Here is a 21,168-nt window from a genome sequence, read left to right on the forward strand (position 1 = left end):
CTGTGCTCGATATCACTCATTTTTTTCTTATTAAAATCCTTGAGCTCTAGAGTCAACAGGGGAAGCATGCCTTACATAAAATACACCAAATTTCCACCGGCATGAAGCATCTTTGACACAAAAAAACCTAGAATATATATTTATTTATTTTGTGTCAACCATGATTGAGTGTCTGTGGGGGGACAATCCCATGGCCAAAACGTTGGCCTTTGAATTTCTTGCCTGTGAACTCCTTTTTGATGTTAGGTCACGTTGCACGCTAGCTGCAGCTGCGGCCTCTCTTCATCCCTTTAGTTTTATTCATATATATCACCTTACATTTTGCATCGAAAATAACATATCTAATAGTTAAGAAGAAGATAAACAATACGGGAAAAAAGTTCTAATTGATGCATAAACTGATATGAAAATGAAATTTTAAAAAAAAAATCTTGTACGGATATGTATCTTGTATTAAAGCAACATTGACCGCGGGTTGGCCGCAATAACAATGAGAGCTAATAACTTAATAAGTACATTTGGCATGATTCCTTGTTAGCGAATTTGATCTAAGTTTGTATATATGTATACTAGTAGGGTTTCAAGAAAAGAAAAAAGAAAAAATAGTTAAATAATTACGAAATAACATCATGTCCTTTAAGGAGTGCCAAAAGAGCATAATTTTAAGAAAGATACTTGTAAGACTAAAGTATCTGTTCTCGATGTTAGAGGGACAATGCCTAAAAAATATCGTATAGAGTATATATATGGTAGTTTTGAAGCCTGCAAAGTGCAGTCTTGAGTGTGATTTGCCGGCCACAAATTTTGAAGCCTGCAAAGTGCAGTCTTGAGTGCGATTTGCCGGCCACAAATTTAGTTCAAGAGACTCTGGATTTGCATATCCTTAAATGGCCAACTCCAGACGCAACCTTTGTTCACTTGAGAAGGCTTTTCTTTCCTTTCAGAAACAGCCTTTTGGATAGGAAGAAAGAGTTTCATGCATTAACGAATCATTCAGGCTCAAAAACGTGAGCGTGAGGGATGGTTTTGTTCACGTTAAATCCGACTCCAGCTAGCTTGAAAAAGAGCTTAGATTGTTGGCTCATGAGATTGAATCAACAAATCAACTCAATCAACAATCATTTAGGTTTAATCAAGTTAAGCAAATCATGAAAAATCCATTTTAAACAAATAAATTCAAACAGATTAACATCTTATCTAGTTCAACTAAAACCCTCGACCTGTAACCAGGCATAGCATCAGGTGATGTCAGGTTACAAGAAATAAAACCCTCGACCTGGCCGTACAAAATATATATCGTTGCCCAGAAGAGCTTCCTCTTTTACTATCCACTTGTAAGTTTGGAACTGGCCAAACCAACAGGATAGGAAGAAGAAAGAAAAAACTGAGCCAGAAACCTATGTTTCTCCCATGTCAACCAAATGTGAAGAGGCTTACTTCTCCAGCTACAAGCTTCAGCATGGTTAGGCTAAAGCACGGCTATGAATCAGTCAGGTAAACATGATTCTTTGCCAAAAAATAGCTTATACATTAACACTGTTCACGTTTCATGCCATGAGAGGCAAGCCAGTGCATAGACAGATGGCCTCTTGAAGAACAAAAAACAAGAAAGCACTCATCCTTGCATCCTTTTTTTACAGTCTATGATACAATAGGTGTAGAGTATGATTACATCATTCATAATTTATGAGTTATTCTGGAACTGCAACTCAACTTTTTCTGTGGTGGATTTACAAAGCGAACCTTACAGAGTTCTACAGCAGCAAACTTGATGACAAAAAGATGAGAATATCGTTACTTAGCCAAACCGTAGTTTTTGCTTTTAACCCACTGATCCCTCAAGCTTTAAGCTCATCAGCTGGTTCACCTCAGAACCAAATTCATCAGGAAGTTCATTGAAGACGTCTCTGCAAAACCCAGAAATCATGGCTGCCATTGCTTTTTCATAGTCAATTCCCCTTTGCTGAAAGTAAAACAGCTGATCTTCACCAATCTTGGAGGTGCTGGCTTCATGTTCAACACGTGCAGTGGGATTCTTTACCTGTTAAACAATAGAGATCAAACTATTTTTAAGTAGCAATATAGAATGGCATGAAAAGTAACAATTTCTAGAAATAGCATGTCGAGGGGGGGGACTACGTGGAAGATGTAACAGTACTGTTCAAGGGAAAAAAAACATATAACATGTTTGAAAGTATGCTGATTCCTGTTAGAATATAACTGTAACCGTCTCAAGCAATTGAAGCCAATCTAAAATCAAGTGAGCTCTTATTCTTTTTTACTATTATTAAGAATCAAAGCTAAGGTAACAGATTTTAGAAGGAGCTCCACACATGCAGGAGAATGGAAACCTCCAACATTTACATGTCGAATATTTGGGAACAAATGGGCTGTCCTGCTCCATTTCCCAAAGGAATGTTTCCACTTTCACAGCCTTGTGGATGGACTATTAACAAAATGAGCAGCAGGCTTCCATCTCAGTTGCCATGGCTTTGAGATGTATTATATAAAATGACAGGAGCAACAACAGTATATTAACAAAGCACTAGGCTGCCCCTTTCTCTAATGATAAAGTCATGAAGCTGGCTGCTCCATATGAGACCAGCCCCAGGATCATCCCCTTCAGTCTATGGTGAACTCGGCCCCAATGGCAGATTTTTCAAGCAGCCCATCCCACTGTGCTTAAGGCTTATCTGGGTTGTCAGCAGGATAGAAGATAATTAAATGATCTTTTTCAAATAGGAAGGGCAAAATCCCCATCATGCAATAGTTACAAACATATTCTACCTGAATCAAATGAATCAAAGAGAAACAAGTGATGGCATCACTGCATGCAAATTCATGAAAAACTTACTGAGTAAATAAATATCTAGACGCCAAGTTAATAGTACTGGTTTGTATTAGAAAAGTATATTTACACAACCTCAGCTCTGTTACAAAAGATGATGGTTAAGAGCAACAAAAGAAATACATGATCTCTTAGCAGAACAATGAACATTCACTGCATTGTTGTTTGGAAGACTCCAATAGAATAGTCAATAGAAAATGATATACCACATATGATCTAATTTCCCATCAAACTTGTTGAAACTTATTTTTTTAAAAAAAAAAAAATGATATTTCCACCGCATGATATGGATTATCCATAGAAAACAGCTTTCTTGGTTTTATGGATGTTTCATGTTTGGGAACATTTCATCCATTTGCCATGCATCCAATTAATGCAACTCCAATTTTCTGAACCAAGTATGATAATTATCCACAAAGAATCACAGTTAGCATGCACCACAAAGGATGGCACAAGAAAAGGAGTAAGAGAATCCAAAGACGGTGAGAATATGAATGCATAGTGGCAAAAGAAGATGAGAAATTGGAGCAAGCTCCTAATAATGTTCACTGGGGGTATCTGACCGCCAATCCAGACTGACTGAACTGGTTACCTGCTATGCTAACAGAAATCTCAGTGACTAATTTACCATCCATGATGTTTCCCTTAATTTTGTCCTACGTACCCCACAAGCTCACCTTAGTTGTGGGGTAACTTGAAACTGCAAATGATATCATGTTGTAATTTGCGCTACATTTCATGTCATCAACAAGGAGCTACCCTTTCTATGTGAGCAGCTTATGACAGGAATAATCAGAAGACAGGATTCAACTTACAAAAAGCAATGCATGTTAGTCAAGACATCACGAATCTCTTGCTTTTTAACCACCAAGTTGGTATTTGTACTATGTTTCTTGTTATCAACGAGGACTAGCCCTTGATGTATGAGCAGCTTATTACAATAACAGAATCAGACAACAGGATTCAGCTATGCCATACCAACAGAAAGTAGCTCAGCCATAGCCATCACAATATGGCTGTCTTTGCATCAACTGATATTTAATGCCATTTAGAACATAACCCTTGAGAAATATTCAGGGAGGGGGCAAAACAAAAGAGCCAGCTCATACATGAATAGTCAACAAAAAAGTTGTAACATGCCTGGAAAAAAAAAACACTAGCAGATTAAAGAAAGTTACCTGGATATAAGGATAGGTATTGGCAGCTGCAGTGTCACCAATAAGCATTGAGTCACATTGTGAGGAGTTCCGAGCATTGTCTGCCTTGGATTGAACCTGAACCAGCCCTCTATAACAGTTTCTAGAATGTCCAACTGAAATACCCTTTGAAATAATTCGACTTCTAGTATTTTTACCTTTATGGATCATCTTCGTACCTGTATCTGCCTGCTGATAATTATTTGTCAACGCAACAGAATAGAACTCTCCCACAGTATCATCCCCCTCCAAAACAACACTCGGGTACTTCCAGGTAATGGCAGACCCTGTCTCCACTTGAGTCCAAGATATCTTAGACCTATCCCCAGCACAAAGTCCTCTCTTTGTAACAAAATTATAAATCCCCCCTTTTCCTTGCTCATCACCAGCATACCAATTCTGCACCGTGGAGTATTTAATCTCCGCACCCTCAGCACAATACAGCTCGACAACAGCAGCATGAAGTTGATTCTTATCATAAGAAGGTGCAGTACACCCCTCCAAATACTCCACAAAACTCCTATCTTCAGCAACAATCAAAGTTCTCTCAAACTGTCCAGTCTCCATCGCGTTAATCCTAAAATAAGTCGATATCTGCATGGGACACTTGGTATCTTTCGGTACATAGCAGAATGATCCATCACTAAACACAGCAGAATTCAAAGCAGCATAATAATTATCCTCGCTAGGCACAACTCTACCCAAATACTTCCTAACCAAATCAGGATACTTCTGTATTGCCTCTGAAATGGAACAAAATATAACACCAGCCTTCTCTAGAGTCTTCCTATGAGTAGTAGCTATAGAAACACTATCAAGAACAGCATCAACAGCAACATTCGCCAATCTATTCCTTTCAGTTAAAGGAATCCCCAATCTATCAAAATATTTAATAAGTTCCGGGTCAGCTTCCTCTAAACTATTCACAGTAGGTTTCTTCTTAGGAGCAGAATAATAACAAATATCTTGAAAATCAATAATAGGGTATTCATTATCAGACCATTTAGGTTCTTTCAATTTCAAGAATCTCTCAAAAGCATTCAACCTAAAATCAAGCATCCAATCAGGTTCTTCTTTAAGTGAAGAAATTAGCCTTATTGTTTCTTTCGAAAGACCTTTAGGGATTGTAAAGGAATCAATATCCATATTGAATCCAAACTTCTCGTTGTAATCACGATTCCTTAAAATCTCTCTAATCTTATCATCAGAGCTAGTAGAAGAAGTACCGGTTGCTGCTGAATTACCTGGAACGGTCTTGACTGTCTTAGATTCAAACCCAACATCAGCACGGATCTTGAAAAGATTCAGTTTTGAAGGCTTAAAAAAGATGGGTTTTATCTGAAAGGAAAAGGGTTTGTTCAATTTTGGTGAATCTTTAATGGGTTTTGGAGAGAAGTGAGGGATAGTGTTTGATAACAAAGAAGCCATGGTTATGGTTTGTGGTTCAGACAAGAGGAGGAGAGCAAAGAAAGGTTAGTGCTTGAAAAGAGAAGAAGTTTGTGGTAGATTCCTTTGTTCTGTTAGCCATAAGTTTTAACGATTGGCTCGTGTCTCACACACGTACCCTTTGAACTGGCTAAAGGCCAAGGCTGTTCTGTTTTTGACAATTTTGTTATAAACTTTTATGGGCAGTTTTTGAGTAATACATCTCAGGTATTTAATCCGGTGTAATTTGATGGATTGATAAAAATGATTTGTTGATTTAAAACCTGTTTTATATCAAGTTATTTTAATTCAAGGCGGGTGTTCAGCTGATTAAACTTAGGTAACTTGATAGGTTTACTTAACAAAAACTTAGTTAATTCAATTAAATCTAAATGATATTGAATTTATTTAATTTTAATAAAATTTTTTATTTTTATTCAAATATTATTTCAATTAAAATAATTGAAATAATATTATTTTAAAATTAATTTGACTTAATTTACTACTCAAATTTTAGATAGGATCATAACTATGAATATAACTCGTAATTTTTGAAGTCTAAAATATATGATTTGATATTATTGTAGAATTATTATGTAATAATCATGAGAAAAAATATCATTTAATATAGTTTTTTTATAAATAGACCTTAACTATTTTTTTCTTTTTAATTTCTAAACTTTTTTCTTTTTTAATTAGGCCTTTCTACAACCTAATTTTATAAAATTAAGCTTTTCCTTTTCTTTTTCTTTTCGATTCATCCTTTTTTTTTATTTTTAATTTCATTGTTGTTTATCAATCTCATCTTTAAATTACTATTTTATACAATTGTTAGAGTTATCTTTCAAAATAGTCAAATCAATCGAATTATAACAAGATAACTTTCAAATAATTTAATTTTAAACTTAAGGTTAGACAAAAGTTAGATCGGAAGGTTTTCTCTTTTTAATTTCATATTTTTTTTTTAAAATTCATCCTCAAACTTCTTTTAATTAGTTGATTAGGTTGTCTTTGGACTGATCAAGTCGACTATGTTATATTAGAAAAACTCTCATATGATTTAATTTTAAATTTAGGTTAAGCAAGAAGTTGAGTCAATATGTTTTCTTTTGTTGTTGATTTTATTATTATTTTTTCTCAATTTTATTTTCAAGACTTTTTTTTTACCAATTGGTCAAGACTTTTGAATTAGCCAAGTCATTTGGATTATATCAGAAACTCTCAAATATTTTAATTTTAAAACCTGAGTTAAGCAAAGAGGCAAATTAAGAGAGATTTCAAGGTTAATTCACTCTGTTGAGATTGATAATAATAATGTAAATAGTTCTCTAGCAACCTAGATATTTGTTTTTATGTTAAAAAATATTTTGATGAAAGTTAAAAGAACTTCGCATACAAAATATGGGCTTTCCATGGCTACTTCATGGTTGGTGGAGTGAGGACTTAAATATAGATTTTTATCTAGCTAATTGTTTTTAAAAAAACCAATCCCTCATGAAAACATGGAACATTTTAATATTTAAGTCAATAAATATAAATAGAATAAAATAATGTATGAAAGAGAAAAATAAAATGAAGTTATAAAGGAATGTATCTAGATATAGTGACTAGAAATTATATAGCTTTGGATGATTGCTCTAGCTTCTTTGGCCATTGTGTAGCATGTATTTTGACTGGCTTATGGTTGGTTTTCTATGAATATCTATGTGGCAAGGAATGTGATATATATTTTGTTAGTGATGCAGTGTATTTATACACTCAAATGAATTTTATTCATAGAGAAAAAGAGACATATCGTTAATAAAAAAATTAATTTATTATTATAAATAAAGTCATAATAGCTTTATGTTATTATTGTGTCATCCAATGATTATTATGTCATATATATCATCATAAAAATATTACATGTGCATAAAAAAAAATTATGCGCATAAATCTAAGAACTTGAAAAAAAAAAAAAAAAAAACTAAAAGGATGTGTCTAGGTATATTGAACAAATCAAGACATTTGTTAAAGTCAGGCTAAAATTTCCAGCAATTTGGGCTGAAATTTCAAAATAGCCCAAACTGCCAAATGAGTATTCACAACGCTTTCTTGACTATTAATTATCATATCAACTGCATTGTTCACCTTTCACTAATCTTATTTTTTAAGGGAAAAAAGTAAGGATTCTAGCAAGATTTAGCTACCAAACAATTTATATAACTGCAAATGCTAAACTTAGCAACCTATTTATAACATGAGCAAGGATATGCACCACGAATTAGCAACCCTATCTGCCATAAATTAATATTATTAAACTTGATTTAGTAATTTATTATTTTTATTTTAAATTAAATCAGGTAAAAAATAATTTAAATAAAACTTGATTTAATTTTTTAATTTTTTTATAAAACAACATTATTTTAATTTTTTTAAAAATATTTTTAAATTGATCAACTCAACCTGGCTAATCTATGATTCTATAAACCATGATTGGGGTTGGGTTTAATGATTTTGCCCAGAAAAATATAATTAATTTTTTGATTATTTGTTTTTTCTTAAGATATTTATCTAAATGGGCCAATGTCCACAAAATCTACTATCGGTCTAATATAAGGCAACCTATTTAGAAGCCCACTAAAGAATCCAAAACTAACAACACAGCACAATCTCCACACTCGACCTCCTGCACTATTTGCTCTGTGGTTATGTATATTTTCTCTGAAACCAAACAAGAAAATAAGAACACCCCATTAACAGATTCTTCTAGCTTGCTTGATTGGTCTTTCAGAAACCCTTTCTTTCTCTAGTGTTGATACGTAAGTTTCTCTATCGTTTGCATTGTGTTTTGGTTCCTGATTTTCTGTCATTGTGAGTGCAAGAAAGTGATCAATAATGTTAATGAGCCGTTAGATTTTTTTTAAGTGTTTTTATCTGAGATTTTGAATGAGAACTTTTTGCATTTTATCAGGTAATAGCTTCGTGATGGTTGAGTTCTGATTTTTTTTTCTTGATTTGATTATGATGGTTAATGCAAATCAAAGTGTGGGTTAGATTTTGGAAAAAAATTTGTATAAGAGAAAATATATGACAAGGGTTTGCCTTATTTTTTTTGTGATTATGTTTTAATGCCATCAAGTTTGTTTCTTGTTGGCTGTGTGGGCGATTTCAGCGATATATTTAAGTGAATTAGAGCTAAAATGTGACATCCTGTTGTTGAAGGTGGGCCCCAGATGATGCGCTATGCATGTATTTGATTACTATTGTTGGATTCTGGCCACTTTTTATGAATATGATTTCTGCCTTCACAAGCTATTTAGGAAGTATTTAATAAATTACTGTTCCTGATTTTGATTTATTTAATGTTTTTTTTGTGATAAGAACACATCTATGTCTAGGTTTATAGATCACGAGATATAAGCTTAGATCATAAAAACCTTTACTGATTTGAAAATGGATATCAAAATAGCAATGACAAAGACTAAATGAGGAAGTTTTATCAATTCTTGTTAAGGTCATAACAAAACCTCCAGTGTTTTTTGTTTCTAGAACTTGTGACGTGTGAATTTTTCAATAGTAAAATCTTATGTTTATGAAAGCCCATAAATGTGAATGCATGTGTGTGTTTACATGGATTTGAATACTTAACCCTGCCAAGTATAGATCTTAGTGTGAAGTTGGCAAAGTTAGTTATGGGGAATGAAAATGTCAAAGTTTTCTTTTTTTCATTTTTATGGACTCAAGTAATATTAGATCTGGAAGAGATTTTTGCTTCTACTTTGCTTCTATGCCTTTTGTGTCTTTCAAAGAGTAATTTATATAGGAAAAACATGGACTTGACTGTATTCTGTTCAGCATGGCTTCCATTAAAGAAAAAAGACAGAATCTTTTCAAACACAAGAGAAGAAAGTGGCTTAAGATCCATAAGCTGAAGCCTAGTCCAAGGAGAAGGCTTAATGCAATATATGCACTTGTAGGCTTCTGATATGTATTGTCTTGTACCATGCAGACCAGAGAATGTTATAATGCTCTGGTGGATTGGTAGAACTTAATTGTTCCAGGTTATTGTTATGATGTTAACCCAACAGAACTATACCAGGAATAGTGTATCATCGATCAGTTTCTGTTTCTAATTGTCTTCTTGTTATTTTTACTCTTTAATTGATGGTTTAATGTGGAAAAGAATGGATACAAAGTTTATGATCTTGTTTGCAGGAGAAAAATTTTGAAGACCTGTGTAAAATCAATTGACTTATCAACTGCGCAAGATGAACCCTCTAAGTCAGGGGACCAGCTCTTCTCCGGTGGATCCTCCTATGAAACGCAAGCGTGGCCGTCCACGCAAGGATGAGAGTGCTGTGCTAGGCGAGAAAGCACCAGTAATGCCTGAATCTGACAATATGAAGAAAAACAAACAGACTGTAGGACCAACTGATGCTGCTGGTGTTAACATGGTGGGTCAGGTGATTACTGGTGTTATTGATGGTTTATTTGACGCTGGATACCTTGTTAAAGTTAAGGTAGAAGACTCTGACATTCCTCTGAGGGGTCTTGTATTTCAAACTGGCCGTTTCACTCCCATCACTGCTGAAAATGATGTGGCTCCACAAGCAAAAATGTACAGAAGAGCAGATATTCCCATCCCAGATGTTCATCCTCCAACTCAGTTGCCTAGTTTTGTTACTTCACCAAAGCACAGTGATAAGCAACTGGTTGAGCTAAAAAAGCTCGCACCGACAGTTCAGGACAAAGGGCTCCAATCTGGGTTTCAACCAACTGCTCCAATTGCAAAGGGGAGCCTATCTGCTTCTCAGATGCTGCCTCGGACTGAATACTTGCAGGGTAGCACAGGATCTTTGTTTGGAGTAAACATAATGCCGCCTCAAGTTTTGGGTTCAGGACATGAGAATCAATCTGCCTCTGCTACGGCAGAGATGGAGCACAATAAGATTGCCGGACAGCATGATTTGCTGCAGGAATTTGAAGCCTCACTAAGAAAAGGACCTAATTTAAATGTAAAGGATAATGAAAAATTCAAATCGGTCTCTCTACCTTCACCCCCTGCTGATATTTTGCCAGTGAGTGAAACTCGAAAGCAGCCTTCTGGTGATGACCTTAAGCTGAATCAACTGGTCCATGATGGAGTGAAAGGCCCTTGTTCTTTAATGGAAAAACAGGCTTCTCCAAAAATTGCTGGTCCTTCAGAGCCTGCCATGAAGATTATTAGTGGAGATGATACATCCCATCTTAATCGTAGTCCTATTCCTACAGGTCATGCTGCTAACACTACTGAGGCAAACACATTATGCTCACCAATTGCAAGCTTTCCATCACTGCTGTTCGGGAGAGAAGCTATTCCTCCATCACAGAAGCTTGCAGCTGAAGGATTCTCTCTTCAGAGAGTCACTGAACCCCAGTCAGATATTCCTTCTGGTGCTACAAATATTATGAAGGCGGGGGTAGACATTTCAGCAGCGACCAGCCTACCTGCAACTCTATTTGGGAGAGAAGCTATACTACCAGAATCCAAGGCTGCTGCTGATGAACCTGTTCTTCCTAGGATGACTGAACCCCAGCTCTGCAATTCTCCTGATGTTGCTAATAATGTGGACAGTAATATCAAGGATGCCATCCCACCTGCCGAATCTTAGATTTATCTGGTGGTATCAAAACAACTCAGTGGTGTAGGGCATTTTCTTATGAAACAATAGGGCATAGGCAGGATAAAGCTGTGATAGATGCAACACATGATGTCAATGGTCGAGGAATAAATAGGCATAGTCAATAATGCTCGACATTGCTATCGTTTAGAGTCCCAAGTAGATCCTTAAATACCAGTTCATAGGTCGGACATGTATTTTCTCTTCTAAATGGTTTACCTTTTGATTTGGGATCTCATTTTATATCTGTAGTAGAAATGGATGCAGACTTTGGAAATAATTTCTTTGCAGCCTTTTGGACTAATTCAGTTGAAAGTAGTTTATCTTAGTTATTAATTTTTTGTCTTAAATTTGCTAGACGTTTTGCTTTTCAAGTCAGATGACCTTAATGATGTTCCATAACTCAAAAAAGTTTCTAAATGCCCTATTTCTCTCCACATAAATTTATTTTATAATTATAATAACAATAATTTTATTTTATATTTTTATCTTTATTATTTAAATACTAATAAAGCTAGAAATGTTTTTGGATCCCTGTAAGCTTCACCTTTATTTTAACCAAATATATTTTTATTTTTTTTTATGCAAATAAATTCTCATTTTATTTCTCTAAAAAGTTTGAATCATATAGGAGTTTATATCATTAATATATTTTTTTTAATAATTTGGATATTAGAAACATTATTATTATATTGAGGACAGATTCTGTTTCAATTATCGTATAATAATTCATAATTTTCTTCTTTCTTTTCTCTTCTTATAAAATCAAAACATATTAGAATAAAAAATAAAAAAAAGCAGATGGCTTGAAGTAAAAACCAATTAATTAAATTATTTATATATTAAAAAAACCAATGAATATTTAGATTTGAAGCTAGGGATTACAATTTATTCCGAACTTGATAGATATTAACCTAAATAGAAAAATATTTTTTAAACATGATAGATAATAAATAAAATAAACTAAAAAATATATTTATATTATATAAATATATTTGTAAAATATTTAAATTTTTCTTAATACAATATATATACCTTAATATTGATAAAGCACATACACATAATATTTATTATTTAATATACAGATATATATTTCAAATACATATATTAATTATTTTTATTTTTTATTGATTGAAGAATAATATTATATAATAAATACTTATTGAATACCAAAAAAAATTGATAAATAATTGATAAATTTTTTAATTTTTTAATTAATAAATAAAATATAAATATAAAAAAATCGAAAGCACATCAAGTTAATAGGCTAGTTTGTTGAATCATCCCAAAAGGGCCAATACTATTCTAGCTTCGGCTACCGTAAAAACCTCAAAATCTGCAAAGTTCCGTTTGTTTCTCGAGAAAGAGGGGAAAAAAACCTCTATACTCTATTCATTTGATATCAAAATTTCTAGTACTACTGCTACTGCTGCAAATACAACGTTGCAATAAACATGGACATAATATCGCAGTTACAGGAGCAAGTGAATCAAATAGCAGGGCTTACTTTCAACACTTTTGGTACTCTTCAAAGAGATGCACCATCAGCCAGACTCTCTCAAAACTACCCAGAACCTCCTCCAAATCCTACAGAAGATGCTGCCAGTTTCCCTGAGCAACCAAAACAGATGAGTGCTGCCCTTGTCAAAGCTGCTAAACAGGTAATTACTTCAAACAATCTAGCTCAAGAATTTAAACTTTATAGAGAAATCCAGAAAAAAAGATTGACTCTTTATGATTTTCTTATCATTTTAGCATCTGGGTTTTGCTTACTTAGGGTTAATTTAGTGTTTTAAGCAGTGAATCTTTATTTTCTTTTCTGGGCTGGTGTAGCTTGAATAATCAGTGAGGCGGTTTTTACGGTGCCAGATGCTTGGAGTTTTCTTTTCTTTCTTTTTAATTTTTTTATGCTTGTAGTTTAGTGTGTGTAAGGACAACCTTTGATGCTGAATTATAGTCTTGATACTTGAACTTAGATTTTCTGTTTTAGGTTTTGTTTTGAATTTGGATAGGAGTTGATGTTTCTCTCGTCTTCAGTGCTTTATTAAGTCCTGTAATCAGAACTGGGAAGTGGCTAAGATCTTATCTGTATTATTAGATTTTGCTTGATTCATCAGTAGAAGTTTGTTTAGAATGAACTTTGAAGCTTTTTGTGAAGTCTGGATTTTAGGACCGTTTGAAATTCTTTCCATTGTTTGTTAGTGGAGATTTGTAGTAATAGGCCCTGTTCTTTTACTAAATTTAATGAAGATTCTTTTGTTTGTGGAGTGAACAACTGAAGTGCTAAAGCTAAAGCTGCCTTGTCTGTGAATGCAAGAATCTAACAAAAATGTTGTGAGTGAAGTAAATATATGATGCTTTGTTGTGTGTAGGGATTAAAGAGTTGAAAATTCCGTCATATGTTAGAGAAATGTGGGCCTTCTTGAATAATCTACAAGTTTCTTTAAAATGAGCGTTTGACCCTTGCTTTGTCATGTTAAAAAAATTCATTTTTCAGTAGCATACTGAAAAACTGGTATGTTGGCATGATTTGTGTCAAAATGGCTGGAAGTTTTGTGGAAATCAGTATAGAAATCAGCACAAATGTTAGGGTTTTTTTTGGCGATGCAAGGGAATTGGCTAGGTAATGAGAACAAGAATGTGTGAATCCAAAACAGTTTGCTTTTTTGCTCCATGAGATTTTGATTTCAAGTGTCCAGCTGTTGGTTTTCTGTCCATCTCCTGTGGACACTTCAATAACTGAGTTGCACAGGATGGTGCAACTAATTCCTGGTTGTTCTTTGTACAGTTTGATGCATTGGTTGCAGCACTCCCTTTGTCTGAGGGAGGTGAGGAAGCCCAACTGAAAAGGATTGCAGAACTCCAGGTTTATTCCACAGAAACTTCACTGATTTACACCTCCTACATCTAGTATTTTAGAATTGATGAATGGTCTGTTAACTTGTCTGTGAATGCACAGGCTGAAAATGATGCTGTAGGCCAGGAACTTCAAAGGCAACTGGAGGCAGCGGGTAAATTCTTCAACTTTTCAGCTTGTTGTTTAATGTGCTGTATGTGCTCGGACACTAGTTACAATACTTGTCCTGCTTCAAAATGAATATTATAATTAGTGGGCAGTTTGAGCAATGGCACCTCCCCTGCAAAGCAACAGCAGCGCATAGAATTCTGAATCCTTCCCCTTGCTTCCCTAAGACCCATAAAGGGAGGATATAACATTCTTAATGCCATTCCAGTAGAAAAAATGAATTTAGCAGCTTGGAAGTGATTTAAAGTATAGTAATATGAAAGGAAAAGGATATAGCAAGTTTTGGAATCATGGTCACCATCTCAATGTGATTTTTTTTAACAGTTCTTAGATTTAAAATGGGTTATTTTGGATGATTTACATGCCCCCGGCATATGTTTTCATCTTTTCTTTACTCGGTGGTTTCGATGGTTGCAGAGAGGGAGCTAAAACTGGTGCAAGAGTTGTTCGGTCAAACTACAGATAATTGCTTGAACTTGAAGAAACCAGATTGAAGATAATTGTCCCCCCCACCCCCTCTTTCTTGTTCCTTAAACCTTTTCCTCATAAATTTTTTAAGGATATTGCTAGATTTACTCAAGGTATTTGGTTGAATGCTTATGCATATACTCAAAAGGCAGAATGCTATATTAGTTATCTATTAGATCCTCGAGGTCATTTTCTAGGAATTCCTTCTTGTAGAACCAACACTCACACTTAGAGAAGGGAATACCTAGCCTATGCTAAATTAAGAGGGATGCAATAAGCATTAGTCCTACAATGGATTGCTGACATGTTGTGTCAAACCTTGTAATGGATTCAAGTGGATTCTTTAAGTCGGGGGGAACCAGCAGCTCCAACAACCCACGGCAGCGACCAGCACATGTTTTCAGTCAAATACTTGACCATGCGGGCTTTGAAAGCCTCTGCATTTTTTTTTTAAAAAATATCTAACAAAATGGACACCATTTACCACAGCAGGAGAAATGTTCCCATCATGCAGTTGATTATCAAGAGCACGCTAGGCCCTCGGGTACCCTTTACCACCAACAAGCAGTATTCGTCCAAGTCCGGCTCTTCATCCCCAAGTTGAACTAGCCACCCACCCATAAAATGTTCAAAATATTCACATCCAAAAAATGAAACACAGAATAATAATAGCATAGCTCTCTGAACAAATCTTAAACAATATGTAATAGTTTTACAATTTTTTTAAAAATGGAGGTTTGTACTTGCAGCAAGAGAAGAGCACAGCCTGAAATGGTTTTCTTCCAAAAGCATACAAGATGAGAAGGGCAAAGCACCATCTTTCTACTAATAAACTACAGGGATAGGCGATGACATGCCAATACTTCTCAGCTATATCCTACTTGCTGCTGCTGGCCCTGCTGATAGTTCCCATAGCCAGGATAACCTCCGTAGTACATGTTGGGGTCCTGAGTAGCTGGAGCATACCCATAATTTTCATATCCTTGTTGTCCATATCCATAGTATCCACCACCATACTGGTTTGCATCTGGCTGAGCCTGCAAATGAGGAGACACACCAGACACATGTATCAGGTTCATGAGCACATGCGAATATCTCTAGAGAAATTTAAGTAGGCGTCAGCTAATGTAAAAAAACCTGTTTATTTGAAGGATTACGGCCCCATGACAATCGAATATTCTGTCCGCTCAACTGAGCTCCATTTAACATTTTCAGTGCTTCTTCTGCGGAGCTCCTGATACAATGCCCAAATGCAGGTTAAAAAGTTAATTTTCCTCAAAGCTGTCAGCAGCAGCAGATGCTCAAGCAAATTTCCTTACCTGTCAGCAAACTGAACAAACCCACATCTCTTGCCTGCAGGTATCTTCACATGTAATAATTGTCCATATTGGCCAAAGAGTTCTTTCAAATGATCATCCATAACATTAGAATCCAAATTACCAACAAATATCTGTTTAAATTTGTCCAAGTCAGAATCATGTTGGGAAAAGTAATTTCTACAATAAAAAAGAACAAAGTACCCACAGTTGTATTATTAGGGTCGCTGTCGTTCTGAGGCTGAGGATTCTGATATGAAGCTGCACATGAAAATAAAGATGAAATAAACAAGAAATACAAAATGACAGGCAAGACAGCCTCCAGAGATAATGGTCCCCCATAGTTAAAAAGCTGTTCAAGAAACACAGATGGACATCTCAATTCATAAAACAATATATCATGAAGAAGAGCACATCATTAGTTCAAATACACACAAGTGTGAATAAATTCAACTCAAAACTAATATCCAAATAATTCTTAGGAAGTACTAAATCAATTCCCATCATTTAGCTTGCAAGTAGCACAAGTTCCTTCTTGATCTCTTGTTTCTTGTATGGAGTGTTTTGCTCTCAAATAAAGGGAAACAATTAAATGAAAGTGGAGCTTAACATTCAAATTTTTATTTGCCCAATCAATACATGGCAAAAAAATGTAGTATTTGCACCCAATCTCCAATGTGGCAAAATTCAGGATACCAACTTTTTCACATTGGAAGTTACACCAAAATGTTTAATTTGAAAGTCAAGCCCAAGTAAATCATCAATTTGAAATAATGCAACATGAAGGAGCATGGCATGCCAATCTGACAAACAGTCAAACCAGAAAGCAACAAAACCACACAAGTGCAAGACAATGAGCAATTCAGCATCTGCTCCAGTGAAAGTAACAAACTACACTAATTCGAACAAACTGTTCACCTGATTTATTTGGCTTCTGGAACTAGTGATCATTTAATACTTTAAGAATGATAATGGTGGGACAAAAATAAACTCCCCAGAATTTATTGCAAAAGGTGTGAAAGACTTTGGTTTTGTCAAAGAACATATTATCAATGTTGGTGGTTTTATTAGGAACTATATGTCATATCAATGTTCTTTTTAAAAGAAAGATCTTTAAATGTCAAACAAAACTCATCATCCACTCCCATGGAGAAACAGGCAAATTAGCACCCAGAGCAACTAATGGCACAAAAAAATCCTAAAGGAGCAAAGATTAACAAAATCAAGCAAGGACAAGAAGAGACAGCAGTCCCAATAAAACCTAGACACAAAATGATGGTGGTGTACGTGACAAAACTAGTTTCAAGCAATAGAGTCACCACAGGCTACACAAAGTAAACTGGTAGTGGCTTGGTAATCTAAACTCACAAAAAATGCAAAGAAATTTAGAATTATTAATTAGAGTAATTCATTAAGGAACAATGAAGGGATATCTAATGAATGTATAATTAAGCAAGGACAAGAAGAGAGCAGTCCCAGTAAAACCTAGACACAAAATGATGGTGGTGTATCTGGCAACACTAGTTTCAAGCAATAGAGTCACCGCAGGCTACACAAAGTAAACTGGTAGTGGCTAGGAAATCTAAACTAAAAAAAAAATGCAAAGAAATTTAGAATTATTAATCAGAGTAATTCATTAAGGAACAATGAAGGCATATCTAATGAATGTATAATTAACTGGGAAACAGACAGGCATTTTTTTCCCTAATGACCAAAAAAATGAAGAAGAAACACTAGACCCTCCCTATCTAGTGGTAAAAATGACACGATACTGAGCTGATAAATCTTTAGGTAACCAGAGGAGTAAGAAATATAACTTGACAGAAAGCTCAACTAATTGAACGAACTGAAAAGAAGCTTGTAATGTAGCATTGCAGATGCTACATAGAAGCTCAAATAACAGGCAGGACAAAAACTTAAAACTGACCTACTTGAGGCCACGCACTAAAGGGTAACCAATTCAGCTGAAATCAGTTCCAGGCCCTTAGATGATAGAGCCTCTTGACGTCCTGCTCTGAGACAACAGGAATTTTATAAGTTTTTGCATGTTTCAAGATTTTTAATAGAATTTACTGTGCCCATGTGTTATAGGAAACAATGGAAGAAATGACTTTGGAAACTGCTGCCTATCTTCAAAGAATAGCTGGAAGAAAGCAAACTAACCAAAAATGTTAAGCATACTCAGAGCATAACAACAACTGGAAATTCAGATATCACCCTACCAATGTAAATGGGGCACATCCATGATTACAAACACATATTGAAAAGAAAAGAAAAAACGATGCCATGTTTAAAGAATTGGCATTCAGCTAGAGCAATGACAATGACAACTAAGAAACATACCTTTTGGATATTGCTGACCAACCACAGCCTTCTTGTTTGAAGCAAGCCCTACTCGCATAGGCCTTGTCGAACAAAATGCCCCATTCATCTCGGTCATAGCACGTAGCTGTTCACTTTCATCTCCAAAACGAACAAATCCATAACCCTTTGTGCGTCCAGTGAGCCTATCAATCACCACCTTTGCACCCTTCACTGAGGGAAAGTGGGCCCTGAATGTCTCTTGGAGCATGAAATCTGTAACATCAGCAGCCAAGTCTCCCACAAATATAGTGAAGTCAGGAGAATCATCACGCTTATCACCCCCACTAAAAGAAGCCCAGTTCAGCCTAAAGTTCTGCTCGCCATTTGGCATTGGGGTACCATTATAAGTCTGCAATATCCTTTCTGCAGCCCCATGACTGGTCATCTCAATAAATCCATAACCTTCAATTTGAGAAGTTTGCTTATTACGAATGATTTTCACAGAAGCAACCTGCAACAAAAATATATTCTCAGTAAAGTAAACCCAAGATTAGGATCCTCCCCTCTCTAATTCACATGTTCACAGCATGCGTGTAAACATGTCTGTAATGTTTAAAGTATGAAAAAAGTCTGAAATATATTGTTAGATTTGACACGTAATCACAAACTTTTTGTTGCTTCTGTAAACAGACAAAAAATCAATTTTACAAGAACTCAAATGATGAAGATATTTGATCCATGTGATTATGCATTAAATACTAAACTTTTCATGATTTTACACTTCCCCTTCAAACAGCAAAAACTAAATGCAACATTACTACTATTCTGTTTCTCTCAAAATATAACAAGGAAAAATAAAAATCATAGATTGGTAAGCAAACTAGCCAGGTTCAATCAACACACAAACCTCTTTGATACAAAAAGAATCTCCAATTCATCTCTCCTTTATACAAACAAACCATAAGCACCCCCAGTAAACAAAACACTCATTCAAAAATTTCAAGAAAGAACAGAACAGAATCAGCACAGACTGCAAAATCTTACAAACCAGAAACCTTATAGTCAACATCTCCAAACCCATCCTCCTTCATTGAATACTGCTATTAAGCCTCACACTAAATTATCCCACCTAAATTTACCACCCACCCACCAGATAAATCTTCATATACCATACAAATTATAGTCATAACTTCAAAAAAGAAAAGTAATCCAAGAAAAAACAAAAGCAAACCCTCTATAACATAAACATACAAGAAACCCATTACAGAATAAAAAAGATCAAATCTTTACGCATAAAACAAAAACTTTACACAAAATAAAAACTGGATTTTTCTTTTTTACCTCTCCAGTATGAGCAAAACAGCTAGCAATATAGTTCTCATCCATCCAGTACTGTAAGTCACCAATCCAAAGAGTCCTGACCTCATCAGCAGTAGCAGGAGGTTGTCCCTGTCCCTGTCCCTGTTGTTGCTGTGGTGGTGGAATAGAAGCCTGATGGGCCTGATGTTGAGCCCACATGTGTGGTGGTGGAGGTTGGGTTTGAGCCATTGGTGGCGGCGGCATCATCATCATGTAAGGAGGTTGCTGGTATTGCTGTGGTGGTGGTTGTTGTTGTGGTAGCATGGCTCCTCCTGGTCCTGGTTGCTGCATCATTGTGCGTGTGGCTGTAGGTTTCCTTGATGGGAGAGAGAGAGAGAGAGGGAAACCCTAGCAAGTGGGTTTCAGGCTCGAGGGGGAGAGAGACAAAAGATGAGGGCAGAGGGTGTCTTTTAAGGACACCTAGCGTGGAGCGTGGCAAATTCCTCCTAGGTTTTCCTTTTATAGTAAGGAAAAAAAAAAAGGAAAACTATGGTTTTTTTTTTTTTTCTCCCGTATAACTCTGATTTAAAAATATTTTCTCATAAATATATATAAAAAATATCTATGTGTTTTTATTTTAAAATATAAAAAACTCATTCTAATATCATATTAAAAATAAAATTTTTTTATTTTTTTTAACTAAGACAAGTTTCTTTTTTTTTTCAAGTGAGATCTATTTTTTTTTAATTGTTTAATTTAAAATATATATATATATATATATTTGAAGAATTAATGTATATAAAGATCGGATTTTTATGCACACTAAAAGTCAATTTCGTATAATTATCAAAATTTTTATTTATTATGGAACATACTTGTTTTATTAAATGTAAAATAATTGTTATTTTCAAATCTCAATAACTATAAAAATTATAATTTACTAATTAAGAAAAATCAAACAAAACAATCTTTAATTTTTATGGACTAACACGAGTCTTTTTGTAATTGATAGTCACTTAGTTCAATATTTACTTGCAGTCTAAATAAGAGGATTCGAACTCCTTTTTCACACGAAAAATTGGAAAACAAAAATAATTTATTCAGATTAATGATAATTTTCCTGGATCGAGTGGATATTTTCCAGAACTTGTTGCGGTCACTGTCTCCCATCCTCCTGGTCAGGCATATGATGAAAAGGCTAGCTCGACACCCACCAAGCACGCTGAACCACCCAGGGAGGAGATCTTTGGTGATGTAAGAGTAAATTCAGATGGCATCTTGAGGAGAGGTATTGTGCATTGTGCGAGAAAGAAGTTCATCGAGACCAGTCTCCAATGTTGTGCGCAGTACTGTTGCTCTGTGTTCTACTGCAGTTCTCTTTGCCAGAAGCAGGGAAATTGTTTGTGGACATGGTAGGTTTCACCAGAGCATTCCAAGAATCTCTCTTAATTGGTGCAAGACACAGCTCTATTTTGCTGTTCTTGTAAAAAGAAATACCTGTAACAACTTGTCAAGAAATGTCCAGTTCTGTTCATGTTCATCGAGGGTAAAGTACCAGGTAGCTGCAAAAACTATCATTAGTGGATAGTTTTGTCTGATAACATTAGTCTATGAAACTAGCACCGTAAATTTTGACCATCCACCT

General features: G+C 35.0%; 4 protein-coding genes across 8 annotated transcripts; 2 read left to right on the forward strand and 2 right to left on the reverse strand.

The window, feature by feature from the left end:
• Nucleotides 1-1,589: 1,589 nt before the first annotated feature.
• LOC118059228 (iron-sulfur cluster assembly SufBD family protein ABCI8, chloroplastic) lies at nt 1,590-5,586 on the reverse strand. The gene is made up of 2 exons (XM_035072096.2): nt 4,027-5,586; nt 1,590-2,041 (listed from the first exon to the last, which is right to left on the reverse strand). Exons 1-2 carry the CDS (start codon nt 5,470-5,472, stop codon nt 1,823-1,825), a joined length of 1,665 nt encoding a protein of 554 aa, XP_034927987.1. The 5' UTR covers nt 5,473-5,586; the 3' UTR covers nt 1,590-1,822.
• Nucleotides 5,587-8,106: 2,520 nt separating this feature from the next.
• LOC118059243 (uncharacterized) lies at nt 8,107-11,439 on the forward strand. Of its 2 annotated transcripts, XM_073408544.1 has the most exons (3): nt 8,107-8,270; nt 8,423-8,673; nt 9,667-11,439. In XM_073408544.1, the coding sequence occupies exon 3, from the start codon at nt 9,720-9,722 to the stop codon at nt 11,100-11,102; it is 1,383 nt and encodes a 460-aa protein (XP_073264645.1). In that variant the 5' UTR covers nt 8,107-8,270; nt 8,423-8,673; nt 9,667-9,719; the 3' UTR covers nt 11,103-11,439. The 2 variants fall into 2 exon arrangements, with proteins under 2 accessions (XP_073264645.1, XP_034927988.1); XM_035072097.1 differs by lacking the exon at nt 8,423-8,673.
• Nucleotides 11,440-12,383: 944 nt separating this feature from the next.
• LOC118059280 (mediator of RNA polymerase II transcription subunit 21) lies at nt 12,384-14,804 on the forward strand. The gene is made up of 4 exons (XM_035072121.1): nt 12,384-12,772; nt 13,900-13,977; nt 14,071-14,122; nt 14,554-14,804. The coding sequence occupies exons 1-4, from the start codon at nt 12,566-12,568 to the stop codon at nt 14,628-14,630; spliced, it is 414 nt and encodes a 137-aa protein (XP_034928012.1). The 5' UTR covers nt 12,384-12,565; the 3' UTR covers nt 14,631-14,804.
• Nucleotides 14,805-15,255: 451 nt separating this feature from the next.
• LOC118059259 (polyadenylate-binding protein RBP45A) lies at nt 15,256-20,014 on the reverse strand. 4 transcript variants are annotated; one of them, XM_035072103.2, is made up of 6 exons: nt 19,566-20,009; nt 18,264-18,735; nt 16,129-16,181; nt 15,924-16,054; nt 15,742-15,838; nt 15,256-15,641 (listed from the first exon to the last, which is right to left on the reverse strand). In XM_035072103.2, the coding sequence occupies exons 1-6, from the start codon at nt 19,875-19,877 to the stop codon at nt 15,471-15,473; spliced, it is 1,236 nt and encodes a 411-aa protein (XP_034927994.1). In that variant the 5' UTR covers nt 19,878-20,009; the 3' UTR covers nt 15,256-15,470. The 4 variants fall into 4 exon arrangements, with proteins under 4 accessions (XP_034927994.1, XP_073264709.1, XP_073264710.1 ...); XM_073408608.1 differs by lacking the exons at nt 15,256-15,641; nt 15,742-15,838 and having other exon boundaries at nt 15,920-16,054; nt 19,566-20,013; XM_073408609.1 differs by lacking the exons at nt 15,256-15,641; nt 15,742-15,838; nt 15,924-16,054 and adding an exon at nt 17,848-17,934 and having other exon boundaries at nt 16,164-16,181; nt 19,566-20,013.
• Nucleotides 20,015-21,168: the final 1,154 nt, after the last annotated feature.

This window comes from Populus alba, chromosome 4 (assembly GCF_005239225.2).
Source record: "Populus alba chromosome 4, ASM523922v2, whole genome shotgun sequence".
NCBI lineage: Eukaryota > Viridiplantae > Streptophyta > Magnoliopsida > Malpighiales > Salicaceae > Populus > Populus alba.

Excerpts from the sequence above, each read along its gene's own strand:
- LOC118059243 (XM_073408544.1), top strand. The coding sequence starts at position 9,720 with ATGAACCCTCTAAGTCAGGGGACCAGCTCTTCTCCGGTGGATCCTCCT.
- LOC118059280 (XM_035072121.1), top strand. The coding sequence starts at position 12,566 with ATGGACATAATATCGCAGTTACAGGAGCAAGTGAATCAAATAGCAGGG. Across the intron at positions 12,773-13,899 it reads TTGTCAAAGCTGCTAAACAG|TTTGATGCATTGGTTGCAGC; the intron begins GTAATTACTTCA and ends TTCTTTGTACAG. Across the intron at positions 13,978-14,070 it reads AAAGGATTGCAGAACTCCAG|GCTGAAAATGATGCTGTAGG; the intron begins GTTTATTCCACA and ends GTGAATGCACAG.
- LOC118059228 (XM_035072096.2), bottom strand. The coding sequence starts at position 5,472 with ATGGCTTCTTTGTTATCAAACACTATCCCTCACTTCTCTCCAAAACCC. Across the intron at positions 2,042-4,026 it reads ATACCTATCCTTATATCCAG|GTAAAGAATCCCACTGCACG; the intron begins GTAACTTTCTTT and ends ATTGTTTAACAG.
- LOC118059259 (XM_035072103.2), bottom strand. The coding sequence starts at position 19,877 with ATGATGCAGCAACCAGGACCAGGAGGAGCCATGCTACCACAACAACAA. Across the intron at positions 18,736-19,565 it reads GTTTTGCTCATACTGGAGAG|GTTGCTTCTGTGAAAATCAT; the intron begins GTAAAAAAGAAA and ends TTTTTGTTGCAG. Across the intron at positions 16,182-18,263 it reads TGGTCAGCAATATCCAAAAG|CTTCATATCAGAATCCTCAG; the intron begins GTATGTTTCTTA and ends TTTCATGTGCAG.